Source organism: Petaurus breviceps, unplaced genomic scaffold (assembly GCF_028583685.1).
Source record: "Petaurus breviceps papuanus isolate PSGF00001 unplaced genomic scaffold, PetGlider_PUasm1.0 108, whole genome shotgun sequence".
In the NCBI taxonomy this organism is placed as follows: domain Eukaryota; kingdom Metazoa; phylum Chordata; class Mammalia; order Diprotodontia; family Petauridae; genus Petaurus; species Petaurus breviceps.
The window spans coordinates 566559-582630 of NW_027185593.1; the positions used below are offsets into that span (position 1 = coordinate 566559).

General features: G+C 51.9%; 3 protein-coding genes across 8 annotated transcripts in view; 2 read left to right on the forward strand and 1 right to left on the reverse strand.

The window, feature by feature from the left end:
• The window catches only part of SSBP4 (single stranded DNA binding protein 4), a 44371-nt gene extending 37308 nt beyond the window's left edge, over positions 1-7063 (forward strand). For 2 of the 4 annotated variants that reach the window (XM_069065955.1, XM_069065775.1), the window contains 3 exons: positions 5156-5184; positions 5450-5674; positions 6241-7063. In XM_069065955.1, the coding sequence (XP_068922056.1) occupies positions 5156-5184; positions 5450-5647 (227 nt within the window). In that variant the 3' untranslated portion in view covers positions 5648-5674; positions 6241-7063. The remainder of the gene's footprint in view (positions 1-5155; positions 5185-5449; positions 5675-6240) is intronic. The other 2 variants (XM_069066011.1, XM_069065866.1) reach the window with 1 other exon arrangement.
• REX1BD (required for excision 1-B domain containing) overlaps positions 1-16072 on the forward strand; it is a 268541-nt gene that overhangs the window by 5792 nt on the left and 246677 nt on the right. The window lies entirely within an intron of this gene.
• Positions 8952-16072, reverse strand: part of ISYNA1 (inositol-3-phosphate synthase 1) — a 9111-nt gene continuing 1990 nt past the window's right edge. The window contains exons 5-11 of one of the 2 annotated variants that reach the window (XM_069065611.1): positions 14849-15042; positions 14597-14746; positions 13487-13702; positions 12905-13069; positions 9708-9821; positions 9370-9587; positions 8952-9275 (exon numbers count right to left, since the gene is read on the reverse strand). In XM_069065611.1, the coding sequence (XP_068921712.1) occupies positions 9068-9275; positions 9370-9587; positions 9708-9821; positions 12905-13069; positions 13487-13702; positions 14597-14746; positions 14849-15042 (1265 nt within the window). In that variant the 3' untranslated portion in view covers positions 8952-9067. The remainder of the gene's footprint in view (positions 9276-9369; positions 9588-9707; positions 9822-12904; positions 13070-13486; positions 13703-14596; positions 14747-14848; positions 15043-16072) is intronic. The other variant, XM_069065652.1, reaches the window with a different exon arrangement.

The window sequence follows — 16072 nt, forward strand, 5'->3', positions numbered from 1 at the left end:
AGGACCCTCCCAGCTCTGATATCCTGGGTTCTAAGGGCCCTTCCAGCTCTGACATCCTGTGTTTCTAAGGACCTCCCAGCCCTGAAATCCTAGGTTCTAAGGGCCCTCCCAGTCCTGATATTCTGGGTCCTAAGGACTTTCCTGGCTTGAAAAGGCTAGGATTCATGAGAGACTGGGGGTAGTTAGGGAAGATTTCATAGAATAGATGGGATTTTAAATTTAAGGAAAGTTTAGGTGAGGGGAGAAACATTGTAGGCCACGGAAATGACCTAATAACAGCCTGTGGATAGAGACAAAATTAGTTATGGGAAAGAGGAGGTAGGGGGGAGATGGTGGAGGCTCAGGCTTAGTTCATTTGGGTAGTTAGTTACCAAAGTTAGTTTGGACTTTGCCTTGGGGTCATGGAAAGCCCCCTAAGGGGTCAGAACTAGGGAGGGACAGGAGCTGGCCTATGCTTTAGGAAGCTGGCTTTTGTATCAAAGAAACCTGGATGTTCAGAGCAGGCAGGTGGTGGCCCAGCATGAGGGGGCAGGGTTGATGAAGTGGGGAGGGGCTCTGAATTGGGACTCTGAGGTTTAAACATTAGCTTTGCTACTTACTACCTGTATGACTGTGAACAGGTCACTTACCTTCCTTGGCTTGTCTGTAAAATGAAGGGTTTGGTCTAGTTCTGAGGTGCTTAACCATTTTTGTATCATGAGCCCTTTGGGTAGGCCCCTTGTCAAAATTAAGTTTGAAAAATAATTGAAGGAAATGCTACATTTTTAGTTAGAGGTTAGTGAAAATCAGCATAACTTTTTTTCCCCATCCAAATTTACAGAACCCTTGAGATTTGTCCATAGAGTCCTTGGGTGGGGGCCAGGCAGGGAATCCAGAGGCCCTTTTCAACTCCAAACTGATATCATGAGCTGGCCTCGGCCTAAAGGCCTCCAGTGAAGGGGAGCTGGTCACCCACTTAATTGACTATTGCAGAGCTTGCCGAATTCTCTCCCTCTGTCACTTCCCCAAATTGTCCCTGCCTCTGCCCTCTGGGATCAAGCCAAAGCAATCCAGTGCCTCTTCCACATGAGAGAGCCCTTGGACACCTTTGATGATTGTTATCTCCCCATCCTGCCAACAGAACATCATGTTCCTGCCCCTACCCCCAAGTCCTTCATTAGTCAAGCAAAACCTCCTGGAGGTGACCAGCCATCCCACCATCCTGACCCAGCTGTATCCGCCATCTCTCCTGATCAGGTCTGAGGGCCAGAGGACAGTGGCACAATCATCATCTCCCTTATTTTGAATGCTAACGCAACCTTAGATTGACTTGGCTCTTTTGGCTACCGAGATAAAATTGATTGTCTCATGCTGACCTTGTGGTTCAGTAAACACTCAGATCACTGGCACAGTGGGAACACAGTTGCTGCATGCTTCTTGATTGACAGTTGCATCTTTCCCATCTCGTGCGGTTGATTTTTTGAGCCCAAGTAGAGAATTTTATATTGCTCCCTGGCATATTGGTTCTTATTGGCCTAGGCCTGAGAGAGACCTTAAAGATCATCCCATTAATTTTGTAAAGGAAATGGGAACCCAAATAAATTCAAATAATTTGTCCAAGGTCATGCTGATAATATGAGTCAGAGTTTAAACTCAGGTCCCTTGCTCTGAATCCTTGTCTACAACAAACAAATTCTAGCCCATTGAGATCATTGTATATCCTGAGACTGCCAGGTCTGGAGTCAGGAAGAACTGAGTTCAAATCCAGATTCAGCTACTAGCTGTGTGACCCTGAACAGGTCATTTCACCCTGTTTGCCTCATCTGTCAAATGAGCTGGAGAAGGAAATGGCAAACCACTCCAGGATCTTTGCCAAGAAAACCCCAAATGGGGTCGTTAAGAATTGGACATGACTGAAAGACAGCAACAGAGAGAAGAGATGAGTAGCTTTACCTGATTGGATATGCCATCTGGTTCTTGTGGAAGAGCTTCAGGCCAAGGCCAGATCCCTGAGCATTCAGCTGGAGGCCTCCTTCCTGTTTTACACCCCCCTGTTCATTCTAATACTTTGGGTTCTGGTCATTCAGCTGGCTCTGTTCCAAGGCCTTACCGCCATAACCCTGCCTGCTTCTCTCCATCTCTTCCACAAATAAGGCAGGAGAGACTTTGTCAGAGGCTTAGCTAAAAATCCAGAAGGCTGAAACTACACAGTATTTTTCTTGATCTCATAAGCCCAAGAAAAAAGGACACAAGGTTAGTCAAAGTTACACTTGGCCGGCCTTTACTTGAAGAGTGTGCAGATTTCTCCTTCCTTTGTCCTGTCTCTAGGCTTGTGGCATCTCTCCCATTCTCCAGGTCTGTCATTCATTCAATCATTCATTTATTCATTTATTTATTTATGAAAGAGGCCATTCTTTGCCTAATTTTAAAAAAAATTAAACCTTAATCACTAAATGGGCACTGCCTCAGTTGAACTGAGACCCATTAAAGACCTCAGCTTGAAAAGGCCAGGGTCTCCCATTGCATCCTGGACCATCTCTATTCGTTCTGATCCATACCTGGCCACTGGACCCAAATGGCTCTGGAGGAGAAAGTGAGGCTGGTGACTTTGCACAGCCCTGCCTCACTTAAATCCAATTCACTTGCAAGTCAGGGCATCGCCTTCTAGTGTCATGGTCCCCTTGGAAAATGAAGAACAAACAGCAGCAATGTCTTTCAGAGAGAGATCAATGACAGTTACCCAGCAGTCACACCTGCCTCTTAGCCATCCCCCTAAGTCAGGGCCTGCTAGATTCAATTCATTCAAGGTAACTAGGTGCTGTTTTACCTCCTGGCTTATCAAGGAATCCCCTACTGGCCATTTTTATTTTATTGGCTCACTCTGAAAATCTGTCTTCTGAGTAGAGAAACACCAGAACAAGAATGAAATAGTTCTACCTTGTCTCCATTCATCATTCACCAAGTACCGGTCAGTCGATAAACTTTTTTTAAGTGCCTTCTGTATGCCAGCGTCGGCAAGGATATAAAGAAAGACAGAAGACAGCCCCCAGCATAAGGGAAAGTAAGACTTGAGCCTTGGAGGGGGCTGAGGATTCTCAGAGGAGGGAAGAAGGGAGGGCTTTCCAGGTGGGCTACCCTGTGCACAGGAATCGGAAGAAGGGGACATTCGGTGTCAATAGGAGCAGACAGCAGGCCAGATCAGGTGAGTGACGGGTAATACACCTGGGAAGATTGGCTGGGAAGGCTTTCAGTGCCAGAGAAAGGAGTTGGTGATTTGTGTTTGAGACGAGAGGGAGCCACCAGACATTTTGAGCAGGGATGGGACAGGGTTAGACCCCTGCTTTAGCAAGGTCGCTTTGGCCGCTAGCTGTGCTGGTGGGCTGCATGCCAGAAGAAGAGACTGGAGGCCAGGAGATGAGGATGCTTCAGGGCCGGGCTAAAATCCCCATCTTCTGTAAGGAGCCTTGCTTAATCCGCCTCCGTGCCAGCGCCTTTTCTCTAGGATTGCTTCCAGTCTCTCCGGTCTGGATCTCAGTTATACACAGTTGTGTGCAGGTTGTCTCCCCAGTTAGAATGTCAGCTCCTTGAGGGCAGGGCTTATCTTTGCCTTTCCTTGAATCCCCAGTGCTTAGCATGGTCTTTAGTGCACCGTAGGGGTTTTTGCTGCGTTGACTTAGTGCTGGATGAGACTTTAGAATACATCTGTTTCAACCTTCCTCATTTTACAGAGGTGGAAACCGAGGCAAAGAGAGGTAAGTGGACTTGTCTGGGTCCATTAACTAAGCTATTTGAACCCGGTTCTCTCTGACCCCAAGCCCCAAACTCCATTCAGTATACCATGTTGCCTCTTAAACTATTTTGGAGATTCTAACAATAAGCAGTGATGAGGGACTGGGTGGGATAGGGGTGGCCTAGTCAGTAGAGCTGAGGAGTTAGATGAGAGAGGAAGGATGATTTAAGAACTCAGGAAGATGAGTCTTTCCACAGTACTGTCTCCACTGTGCCACATAACTGCATTGTTAGGAAGACCCGAGTTCAAATATGGCCTCAGACACTTACTGGCTGTATGACCTTAGGCAGGTCTCTTACCCTCTGTTTGCTTAGGAGGACATTAGATGGCTCAGTGGATAGTGTGTTGGGATTGGAGTTAAGAAAACTTGAGTTCAAATCCAGCCTCAGACATTTACTAGCTGTGTGACCCTAGGGAATTCACTTAACCCAGTTTGCCTCAGTTTCCTCCTCTGCAAAATGAACCGGGGAAGGAAATAGTGAACCACTCCAGTATCTCTGCCAAGAAAACCCCAAATGGGGTTACAGAGAGTCAGACACGACTGAATGGCTTAAATCCTGCCTCAAACACTTACTAACTGTGATGTGATGGGTAAGTCACATAACTAGTCTGTGCCTCAGTTTCCCCTGTCAAATGAGGGGGCTGGACTCAATAGCTTCTAAATTTAGAATCCCTTCTCTGACCTTGCTCTCGCCCCAGTCTGGCTTTGTCAAATGCCTTTAGTTGTCCTCAGATCATTCTGACCTTGTTCTCAGCGGACAATGCCATGCTCTTGGGTCCGCCCATCGTTACCTGCCCTTTCTTCCTTATATTTTTTTTTTTCACAGAAGTTGGTTAGTGAAATCCGGACTCCTCCATATCCTTCTCTCTAGACAGCTCTGCTTCTTCTTCCTCCTCAGAATCATTTGTCTGTCTCCAGACTGCCTTCCTGAGTGCTTCCCCTCCTTTTGGGGTTCATTACCCTGGCAGATCTCTGACATCTACACTCTCACCGACTAGGATACATATCCCCTCCTCCCCCCCTCCTCATCACAAGCTCTAAGATGGCGTGATGACTTTCTTCCAAGGTTTCCATCCTTGACGAGTGGTTACTTGGCCTTTGTTCCATCCCTTCCAGGAGCAGGGAGCTCATTACCCTACATGGCTCATTCTTCTTTGGGACAGCTCTTAGTTATCTTTGGGAAGGTTTTTCTTACATGTGGACTGAAATCTGACTTTGTAGCTTCTGTCCTCTGTAGCCAGTGGTACTAGTTGGGAGAACCTGGAGGTGGGAAGGTCTGACCCCAAGCTGGATGGGAGAAGAGGCTGGGCTTGGTGGGTAAGCTTGGAAGCCTAAGCATCTACCCTGACCTTGGCCACTATCCAGCTCTCTGTTTTTCCACGCAGGTTCAGGTGACATGGATGGGTTGTCCAAGGTAAGGGAAGTACCCTGACTGCTTCTGATCTGGCAATGTCTTTGACCTCTGCCCCTTCCTTATGACCCCCTCCCCTCCAAGCAGGAACACAGAATGGCCTCCTCCCTCCCCATGTTGGACTCTTTTCCCTCCAGTGTCCAGTGCTCCCTCCCATCATCTCCCCTCAATGAAATCCCCTTCTCCCTGCCCTCTCCATGGCTGGGTGGGCCCCAGGGTGGGGAATGGGGATGGGACCCACTGACCGGGGGGATCCCCCCACCCCCAGAACTCTCCGAACAACATGGCCGGCATGAGCAACCCCCCAGGCACCCCACGGGACGACGGCGAGATGGGCGGGACCTTCCTCAACCCCTTCCAGAGTGAAAGCGTAAGCGACCGTGCCAACCCTCCCCCCGCGTCGGGCAGGAGGGGCCTCGCGGGCAGGCCCAAGCGCGGTGGCCGGGGGGCCAGAGCAAGACCGTGACCGCCGGGCCGGGCCGAGGGGCACCAGGTGGGAGGGCCGGCCTCGGGCAACCCCTCTTCCTCCCCCCCCTCCCCTGCCCATGGGCGCTGCCCACCTCCTGTGTCCTATCTTGGGCACTGCCCACCTCCCATAGGCACCAGTGCCCACCCCCTACTAGGGTACCCAACTCCTGGGAGATTTGGGGAGGGGAGTGGGAGGATTGGGAAGGAGCTGGAGCCAAGGAGAGAGGGTGAGTGAGACCTCTGGGCTTGGAAGCCTGGGTTTCAGCACCATGGCTTGCTAGCTTAGGCAAATCCCCTGGACCTGGCCTTCCTCTGTAAAGGAAGGCAGCTCAAGCTTGTGCTCCTGCCTTAGTGAGGTGTTGGTGAGGGGCCGACTTTGTACACCTGGCCTCCTCAGGACAGCTATTAGTGGTCAGTTTTGACTGGCCTTTGGTCAGTGAAGGGGATGGTCTGTGGGAGCTCTTGGGCCCCTTCCAGCTGTGAATCCCTGGGATCCTGGCTGTTTCTCCCTGGGGTGGGACGGGGGGGGGGGCCTCCTCTCCTTGGAACAGGAGCTGAGTCGCCCGCCCCGGCCCTTTGTTCTCTCCACAGTACTCACCCAGCTTGACCATGAGCGTGTGAGGACAGCGCTACCCTCAGCCCTGGCCCCCTTGTAAACTTGTGTATTTAAGGACCGGATACCCTCCTTCCCTCTCTCCTCCCCCAGACACCTCCTTTCCCCAGCCCTCTCAGACCTCGCCCATGGGCACCCAGTGGAGTGTCAGCATCTGGGCATCTGGGGCTGGCGCCCCCATCACCCCAACCTTGTGGCCTTTTGAACAAGCTGGGGGTGCTGGGGGGTGTTCCTGAACTCCGACTGGGGTGGGGCATTGCCCCTCCCTGAGGTCAAGGCAACCCCAGTTGGTCTTTTGGGCCTGAGGAAGGGGCAGGCTGAGGCAGGTGTCAGGTTGCTTTGGACATGGACATTTGGACGGAATACGGAATGGGCTAGGCCATCCCCTCAGCCTGGGGCCACTCTGACCTGACAGTCCCAAGCCTTGGGCTAGGGGCGGTTGAGGCTGCCCACCCTCTGCTGAAGTGCCCCTGGTTTGGGGGAAGGCAGAGCAGCCAGACCCTTTCAGGCCAGGGGCTGCCACCCTCTCCACTCCCTCAGTGCCCGTTGGGGGCCTGCAGGCCTGACGCTCATGCACCAACAACTTTACTTTTATACCGCGAGGACCTCAGAGACAGACAGATGGACCGGAATCCATTCCCCCAGCTGTACAGCTCTTCACCCTGCTGGGGCACCCCTGGCCCAGTCTGCTTGTAGGGCTGGTGGCCTCAGGCCGTGGGATTAGACATTCTAACTCCACAGCCAGGGCTGTCAAGATGGAGCCATGGGAGGGGGTGGGGGGAGGGGGGGGGAACCTGCATCAATAAATGGAATTTGATTTTTTTTCATAACCCGTGGGTGGCTCCTGTGCTTCTCAAGTGCCCAGGCTAGTGGAGGTGGTACCCACCCCAGCTCCATAAAGGCTGGCACTGGAAACAGGTCAAGAATAGACCATAGCATGCTAAGCAGGGTGGGGGAGGTGGCCCTGCCTAGTCAGGCATCTGATACCCACATACATTCTGTTTCAGGGGCAGGAGGTGGAAAATCATAGGATCACAGATTGAGAGCTGAAACCTTAAAAGCCCTCAAGTGCAGCCCCCTCCCCCATTTTACAGATGAGAAAAAACAGGCCCAGGGAGGTTAACTGAGCATGTGTCTGAGGCAGGACTTGAATTCAAGTCTTCTGCACCCCACCATTTAAGATGTCTTACAGCATCTGAGGAAGGACCACTCTGCATGGCTGGGGCAAAGTTTGCGACAGAGGACTCCAGGAAATGAGGGGTTTGAGGAACTCAGAAACTGGGGTGTCCAAAGGGGGAGCAAACTGTTAACCGTGTGCCCAACTTACTCGGGGGGGGGGAGGAGGGTGACCTAAAATGAGACAGCAACAAAGGCAGGATTGGAGCAAACTTGGGGGGTCCCCAAAGGAATGAAGATCAAATGAAGAAGCCCGGCATCAAGTCTCGAGAAGGGGGGGGGGGGGGGGGGTGAAGACACAGGAGCTGTGGGCTAGTCCTTGAAAGGGCTGGCCTGCTGACCACAGCTGAGATTTGTTCTGGGTGGCATCAGGCCTAGAGTGTGGAAGACCTGAGTTTGAATCCAGCCTCAGCCAAGTCACTTCACCTCTTGTTTCCTCATGTGTAAAATGGGGGAAATAAGCACCCTCATCTTCCAGAGCTGTCGTGTGAATCAACTGAGATAACTGGGAAACCCTTAGTGCAGGGCCTAGCACAAGGTGGCTGCTAGGGAAGGGCCAGCCATGGCTGTTACGCTGGCCCCAGGGACAGGCTGCCTCGGGAGGCAGGGCCCCTCTCTGTCGAGGTCTTCAGGAGAGGCTGGGTATCAGATGGCGGGGAATCCTGGGGCTCGGTGTTCAGTGATTCTATGAAGGTGACAGGGAGTGGGAGAAGCAGAGATGAGGGGCAGCCAGCCCTGGGGAGGGTGTTGTGGGAGGGGATGTTTGCAGGAGAAAGCCGGGGTCTGCTGAGCACCAGAGGGAGGAACGGATGAAGAGAAGCAGTGTTAGGGTGAAGGAGGTCAGTGAGCCCAGGGAGGGCCGTACTGGAGACCTCTCTAGGCATTAAATGGGGCAGGCGAAGCTGAACGGGGCTCTGTCTGGGGCAAGGAAGGCTCTCGATAGGTGGGACCATCCCAGGCTTGATGAAATGGCTGAAGCTGACCTCTGAGGAGGTGGTTTCAGAGTCCTAGAAGACTGTGTGGGATAGGGCTGAGGCTGCCCAGTGAGTGTGGGTGCTGAGATGAGATTGCACAGGATGAAGTTATCTGGGAGTGGGATGACCTAGAAGGAACCTCAGAAAGAATGGAGTCTAAACTCCTCAGATGAGGAAATGGAGGTCAGATGACTTGCCCAAGGTCACACATAGAGTGAGAGACAGGAGTGAAACCCAGACCCTAGGACTCCAAATCCAGTCTTTGCCCATTGTTCCAAGATGCCTCCCCGGGAGAGGTCGTCCAGGGGAGGTCTGTGTCTCTCTCCATGTCTGTCTGTCTGTCTCCCCTCTCTGGGGCTGGCCATCCTATCTCTTAGCCTTCCTCCCCAGCACCACCCTGATGGAATCACAGAGCCTGAGAGCTGGTCATGAGCTCCCTGGCTGTCCAGTTCACAGAATGACAGGCGCAGGGTGAGGCTGGCTGGCTGGCCATCCGAGGTGGCCTTCAGGAAACGAATCAGCCAAGGGCTTACGGCAGATGCCATTCTCATGCCAGATTTATTGTGATTGGAGAGGCTAGATTCACAGAGGCCTTGGTGGGTACTGTGCTAAGGGGTAAGACTGGCAAGGATCACTGGTGAAGATCCCAAGGCTGCTAGGAGGCGGGGGCATGCTGGACACTGGCGTGTGCGTGCCCATTGGTGCCACCCACATAACCATTGGGGGGGAAAGCTGCTGCCCCCTTCTTCCTGGGCACAGGGCAGGCGGGAGCTTCAGCACCCTCACGTCGAAACTCACTGCTTACACGCTCCATCTTGTGCTCCAGCAACATGTGGTTCTGGGGAGCAAGACCCACACACGCCCTGGGGGGATAGGAGGGATGCCATCAGCCCTGGCGGAGAAGAGAGCCTCCCCCCACTCCTGTAGCCTGGTGCCCCAGGTCCTGTGGGCTCTCACCTGAGAATATTCTCAATGCAGCTTCTCTGCCGGAAGAGGGCATTGACCACAGGGGTGCCGGGAGGCACCATTGGGGCCTTGCAGAGGAAACTCAGAATGGACAGCACTGAGTGGAAGCTCTGGAAGCGGGGGTCGCTGTCGGTGCAGAAGGTGATGCGCTGGCACAATTCTGTGAGGATCACTAGGTCCAGGATGATGGGGCTGGCCAGGAGGGAGTCCTGGGGGCACAGGGCAGAGGCACCGCTGGGCACAGGAAGGGAGCAGTGGGGGAGGGTCCCAGCTCCCAGGGGCCCCTCCAGCAGTACCCAACCACAGAGCCAACCCCTCCCAGCCTGTACCTCACATGTGTTATGCAGGACGATAGTGTTGGTGCCCCCAAGCATGATCTCTGATGTGTATTCATCCAGAGCCCGCTTGCTGTCCCCCACATAAGGGACATATTTGATCACGACCTGGAGAGGAAAGGGAATAGGAATGGTATCTTGGCCTGTTCATTTCTGTTCGAGAGGGGCCACAGGTATCATCATCATGTCACTTATAATGGGAGACAGTGTGGTGTAATGGTTAGAGGGCCAGCTCCATCAACAATATGTGGTTCTGGGCAGGGGGAGCCAGGAGAACCTGGGTTCAGATTTCCTTTCTGACACACTGGCTGTGTGACCCAATGGTACAGTGCCTGACACACAACAGGCAACCATATCTGTCTTGGCTGATTTGACAGGGATGGATGGATGGATGGATAGACAGACAGATGAATGGACAAACAGAAAGAGGTATAGCTATAGATAGCTAGATAGGTCTACATATAGCACTTCTAAGGTATGCAAAGTGTTTCCATATATGATCTCATTTGCTATTCCCAATAACCCTGGGAGATAGGTGCTATTATCTTTGTTTTACAGATAAGGAGACTGAGGCTGAGGAAAGTTAAGTGACTTGCCCAGAGTCACACACCCATTGAACATGGTGGGGGGGTGGGGGGGAGCAGGATTATTTAACAGCTATCTTGGTATCCTTTGAATGGTGCCTGGCTCGATTAATAAATGCTTGCTGACGGATGGATTGTTCGGAGCTAGGTCTATCTGACTTCAAGTCAAGTGTTCTAGCTACTGTTGGGCTCTATATTGTCTTTTGCTCCTGAATTCTCTGCCCCCTTTTCTTACTGATGGTCTCCTCTTGCTAAACCTCCGCCCTGGGTCCACTCTCCACCTGCTCCTGGTACCTTACAAAATGAATGTCATTCCATATAAACCAGGCCCTCACTGCAGCAAGGCAATCTTTTCATTCCTCCCTAGTTGATTTCCCTGTCTCACTCCCCACAGAATCTATTCCTTTTCTCAAGCCTCCTATATCTCCTCTTTCTTCTCGTCTGACCTTCAATGATTTGCCCCCATCCCCATTCCCCGCCACCAGTCTTTGATCTCTGCCCACCAAATAGTTTCTTCCCAAGAGCCTTGAAACATGCTCTAGACTCTCTCATCCATAAAAACCTTCACTAAATTCCACCATTCTCTTTAAGGCATTGCCCCCCTCTCTTCTCCTTTTCTCAGCTAAGCCCCTTGAGTAAGTTGTCTACAATTGGTGATTGCCCTTCTCCTCTATCCTCCACCCTTTCTAGACTGGCTTCTGACCTCATGAGCCTGAAAACTGCTCTGCTGGGGGCAGGGGACCCCACTGAACACCTCTCTTCCTGCACACTGTCTCCTCTCTGGCTCTCTCCTGGTTTGCCTCCTACCTATGAGGCCCATCCTCAGTCTCCTTTCCATATTATCACCCCTAACGCTTTTCCCCCAAGGCTCTGTCCTGGGTCCCCTCTTCTGTTCCTTCTACACTCCTCAGTGACTTCTGCTCCCACGGGTCTGTCTCTTATCTTTGTACAGATAACTCAAGACCTAGTCTACAGCCAGCCCCACTTTTTCCTGAACTTCGGTCCCATACCGCCAATTGCCAGAAACATCTTAAACTCAGTGTGTCCACAAGAGACCTACTTCTCTTTTCCCCTTTGTCCTCCCTGCTTCCCAGTTTTCCTATTTGTCTTTTCCTCTCCCACGTACATAACCTTGGCATTATCCCAGATTCCTCACTCTCTGTCACTCCACACCCAATCCACTCCCAAATCTGGCCATTTCTATTTCTATCCAATCCTTTCTCCTCCACTCATACAGCTACTGCCTACATTTAGGGCCTCATCACCTGTCCCCTAGATTACTGAAGCAGCTAGGTATTCAAGTAGCTATAGTGCCAGGCCAGGAGTCTGAAGACTTAAGTTCCAATCTGGCTTCAGATATGTACAAATCGTGACCTTGGACAAGTCACTTAACTTTTGCCTGCCTCAGTTTTCCCAACTGTAAAACAGAGATAATAATAGCACCTACCTCCCAGCATTGCTCTAAGAATTTAATAAGTGAATATCTGCAAAACACCCAGCACAGTGCCTAGAACATAGTAGATATGATATAAATGCTAACTATTAGCTATTCACAAGAGGCTCCTAACTGGTCTCCCTCCCTCAAGCTTCTCCCTTTCCCGGTTCATCCTACACAAGGTTGCTAACCCAGCCTTCCTTCAACTCAGATCTATGTGCCTCTCCTCCAGCAACCCTGGTGGCTTCCTAGTGCCTGTGGGATTAGATTTAAATGCTGTTCAGTTTTTGACCTCCGCCACCTTTCCAGTCTAAGTGGACCCTCCACAATCCAATCATCGGAATCTTTTTTCTTTCTTCACACAAGGTACTCCATCTCCAACCTTCAAGCCTTTGCACTCACTGGCATCCATTTCCCCTGTCCCTGGAAGGCGTTCCATCCTTACCTCCACGGAACAGTCAAACACCACCTTTTGCGTGAAGCCTTTCTCATTCCAGAGATGCAAATGCCCTCCCTCCTTCCCCAACTCCCTTGGACCAAACTGTTTGGTATATGTTTGTATTATTTATGCTCTACATGTATTTTTCACATGCAATTGTGCCCAACCCCCCAGCCTTGGTCCCAATTGGGATGTGTACTCCTCAAAAGTAGGCCTTGTTTCATCCTTTGTGCTTGTATTCCAAGTGCCTGGCGCACAGTGGGGGGTTAACACCTGATGACCAATTAGCTGACACTGCCAGTCACAACCATGAAGTTACCTGGACTAGGATTTGCTTAGTCAGGATATCCACAAAAGCTCATGTACACACCCCCCCCCAGGCACGCACGCACGCGCGCACACACACGTCCCAAGTCTTACATGTGCGCGCACACACACACACCCCTATCCACAGAGGGGCCCCAGTCCCTCAACTTCCTCCCCACACCGGCCCACATGGATCAGTCCTGCTGCACGATCTCTGCTCATACTCACACACACGTGTACCCTAGGCACGCACGCACGCGCACACACACACACCCTAGGCACGCACGCACGCGCACACACACGTCCCAAGTCTTACATGTGCACACACACACACCCCTATCCACAGAGGGGCCCCAGTCCCTCGGGCCCCCCCCCCCACGCCGGTCCACATGGATCAGTCCTGCTGCACTTCTCTGCTCATACGCACACAGTGGTCGGGCTCCTCCCCAGGGCCGTACAGCAGTGGGTTGCTTCGCACCATGTCATCCACAACATTGCTTTTAGAGACCTCCTTGGAATGGAACTGCTTTGGGGCTGACAAATTTTGGCCATCGTTGTTACCCAGGTGATTGTAGCTCACGATGGACACGGTCTGCAAGAAAGAGGTTGGAGGGAGAGGGATGTAAGCCCCTCCTTGCTGCATTCCAACTGTCCTCCCTCATCACCATCCCCAGCATCCCTCTGGACGTGAATGTGATCCTCGGCTTGGCTCCCTACCCCATCATCACCCTCCATCATCCGAGGAAGTAAACAGTGCTTTAAGCTTCACTGTGGGCAGCCCAGATGTAAGCTGCAGCTCTGCTGCTGACCTTGCCCCTGCAAGTGACTTCCCCTTTTCTGGGTCTATTCCTTCAACTCTGAACTAGGGATGGGTTTATGTGAAAGACCCTCCCACCTCTAAGACTATGTACCCATTTCATGTTCTAAGGTCCCTTTCAGCTCTGAGAGTCAGTTTATGGCTCAACTGTGACATTCTGCATTACAGCAAGGCTTTGCCAATGTCTCTTACCTTCAGCCCAGCACTGATGAGGAAGTCAACAAGCACAGATTTGATCTTGGTTTGGCCAGACTTGAAGTCATCTCCTCCGATGAAGACCCGTCTCTGCATGGCTAGCTCTATCGCTCCTGGCACAAAGGTGTTCTGAGGAGCACCATTGAGGTAGGCGCAGCCTTCCAGGATGCTGGCTACTGCAAACAGGGTGGAAGGGGACACCTCTAGGTCCCGCTATTGGAGGGTGGGAGAAAAAAACAGAGAAAAGGTCAGAATGGAGAGGGGTCTTAGAACATGGAGTATCAGAGCTGAGAGGGACCTTAGAACATAGAATGTCAGGGCTGGGAGGGGCCTTAGAACATGGAAATCAGAGCTGGGAGGGGCCTTAGAACATGGAACATCAGAGCTGAGAGGGACCTTAGAACATGGAATGTCAGAGCTGGGAAGGGCTTTCAAGAAACTATCTCAAACCCCACCCCTTCACAAAGTTTTCTCTAGGGGTGGCCAGTTGGCGCAGTGAGTAAGAGTGCCAGCCCCAGCGTCAGGAGACCTGGGGTCAGTTCTGGGCTCAGATACTTGGCACCCACACAAAATAACTGGCCGTGTAACCTTGAGTAAGTTACTTAACCCCTATTGCTTTAATTAAAAAAAAAAGTTTTCTCTGATACACATTTCTCCCTCCCCACTCTAATGTACATAGTTACTGTGCATCCTAATTTTCCATTCTGGTGTCTTGCCCCCTCCTTCTAGAGTGTGTGCTCCACGAGGGCAGGGGCCACATCTTATCTCCCTAAGACCTGAGTGCAGGGCTCTGTACAGAGTGAACATTTGTCAAATGAATGAATGTGGGCTGTCAGAGCTGGAAGGGACATTTGAGATCGCTGGATTCAGCCTCTCCTTTTTGCAGAGAGAAATGAGGTTAAAGAAGGGAAAAATGTTTACCCAAGGCCAGACAGTGAGCTGACAAACCCGGGGACCATGGGACTAGAAGCAGGATCTCCAGATCCTCAGCCCAGGGTTCTTTCTGTCCCACCAGCAGCCTAGGCCAAGCTGCCCCCACCCTCATCCCAGGCTTCCTGAGGCAGATTGGCCTTCTGCCCCTGGGATCTCTCAACACTATGCCCACACCTCAATGGCCTGAAGCAGGTTTTCAGCTGTGTCATTGAGCCCAGGTACCACATCACAGAAGCACTCGGTGTTGGCCGTCCACAAGACAATGACCTTGTCCACCCCACTGCTGGCCCGGAACTCACGGATATCCCTGCGAATCTGCTCCAGCTACGGAAAGGAGTGTGACAACCGGGTGTCACCCAGGGTCCTCGCCAGCACCATCCCCACCTCAATGCTTCTCTGGGTTACTCCCTGGGGCCTGGCACCCACCTGCTGGGCCCGAGAGCCTATGATGAGGTTATCGGCTCGGCTCTCCTGATTGGCTGCAATAAACTTGGGGATGTAGATCGAGGGCCGGGGCCGCAGCTGTTCCATGTGGGGCCACAGCTGTTCCTGCAGTGCCCAGTCCAGCACCTGTGCCCGTTTCATGGCCTCTGCCAGGTTCAAGGAAGAGATGTCCCAGCCTGAGGGGGCACAGATAATGTTGTCACCATTTAGCCTGGTCATTGTCTCCCCACCCCATCCTTAAACGAGGCTCATAGGGAAAGGACCTTAGAACACAGAATGTCAAAGATGGGAGGCTTCTCAGAGCACAGAATGTCAGAGCTGGAAGTTCCTTAGAACCCAGGATGTCAGAGCTGGGAGGGCCCTTAGAACACAGGATGTCAGAGCTGGGAGGGCCCTTAGAACACAGAATGTTAGAGTTAGGACAGGGTTGGGAGATAGGGGCTTATACAAATGAGGGCTTTGAATTTAGACATAATGAAGAAGACACTGGAATTGGAGTTAGGGTGGCCCTGGCTTCAAATTCCACCTCAGACACTTCCTAGCTTAATGACCCCAGGGTCACTTTAAGCTTAAGTCACCTGACTTAACCTCTCTGGGCTTCAATTTGCTCATCTGTAAAATGAGGGCGTTGGAAGTATTGGCCTCCATGGTCTCTTGCACTCTCCATCTATGGTCCCATGATCTCGTGTTCCTCCCAGCCCTTAGTGTTCTCTGTTCTCAAGCCTCTTCCAGCTCTGGTTCTGTTATCTCAGAGTCCTCAACTAGGCTGTTACCCTCAGCCCGACAATCTCCCAGTAAGAAAAGGGAGATTTGGGAAGCCTCTGGGTCACTGGTTCTGGTGCACTCAGGACCAGTGGATCATAGATTCAGAGCCAAAAGGAACCTGGTAAACCCCATCATTTTATAGATAGGAAAACTCAGGTCCAGAAAGGGGGTAACTTGTCCAAGGTCACCCACTAACAAGTGGCAGAGAGGGAGGATCTAAGCCTGGGTCCTCAGGCTCCAATTCCAAAGCTGTTGCCACCTCCTGCAGGAGATGGACACTAGTGGCCCAGGACGTAGAAAGGACCAGTTCATCCAGGCGCTCCCCCTGGAGGAGTTCATAAGCGACTCTTTCTATGGTTGCAGTGATAACTTGAGGGGCAGAACCTGGGCTAGAATCCAGGCTTCCTAATTTCTCCTCCTACACTCTTTCCCCTCTACTGG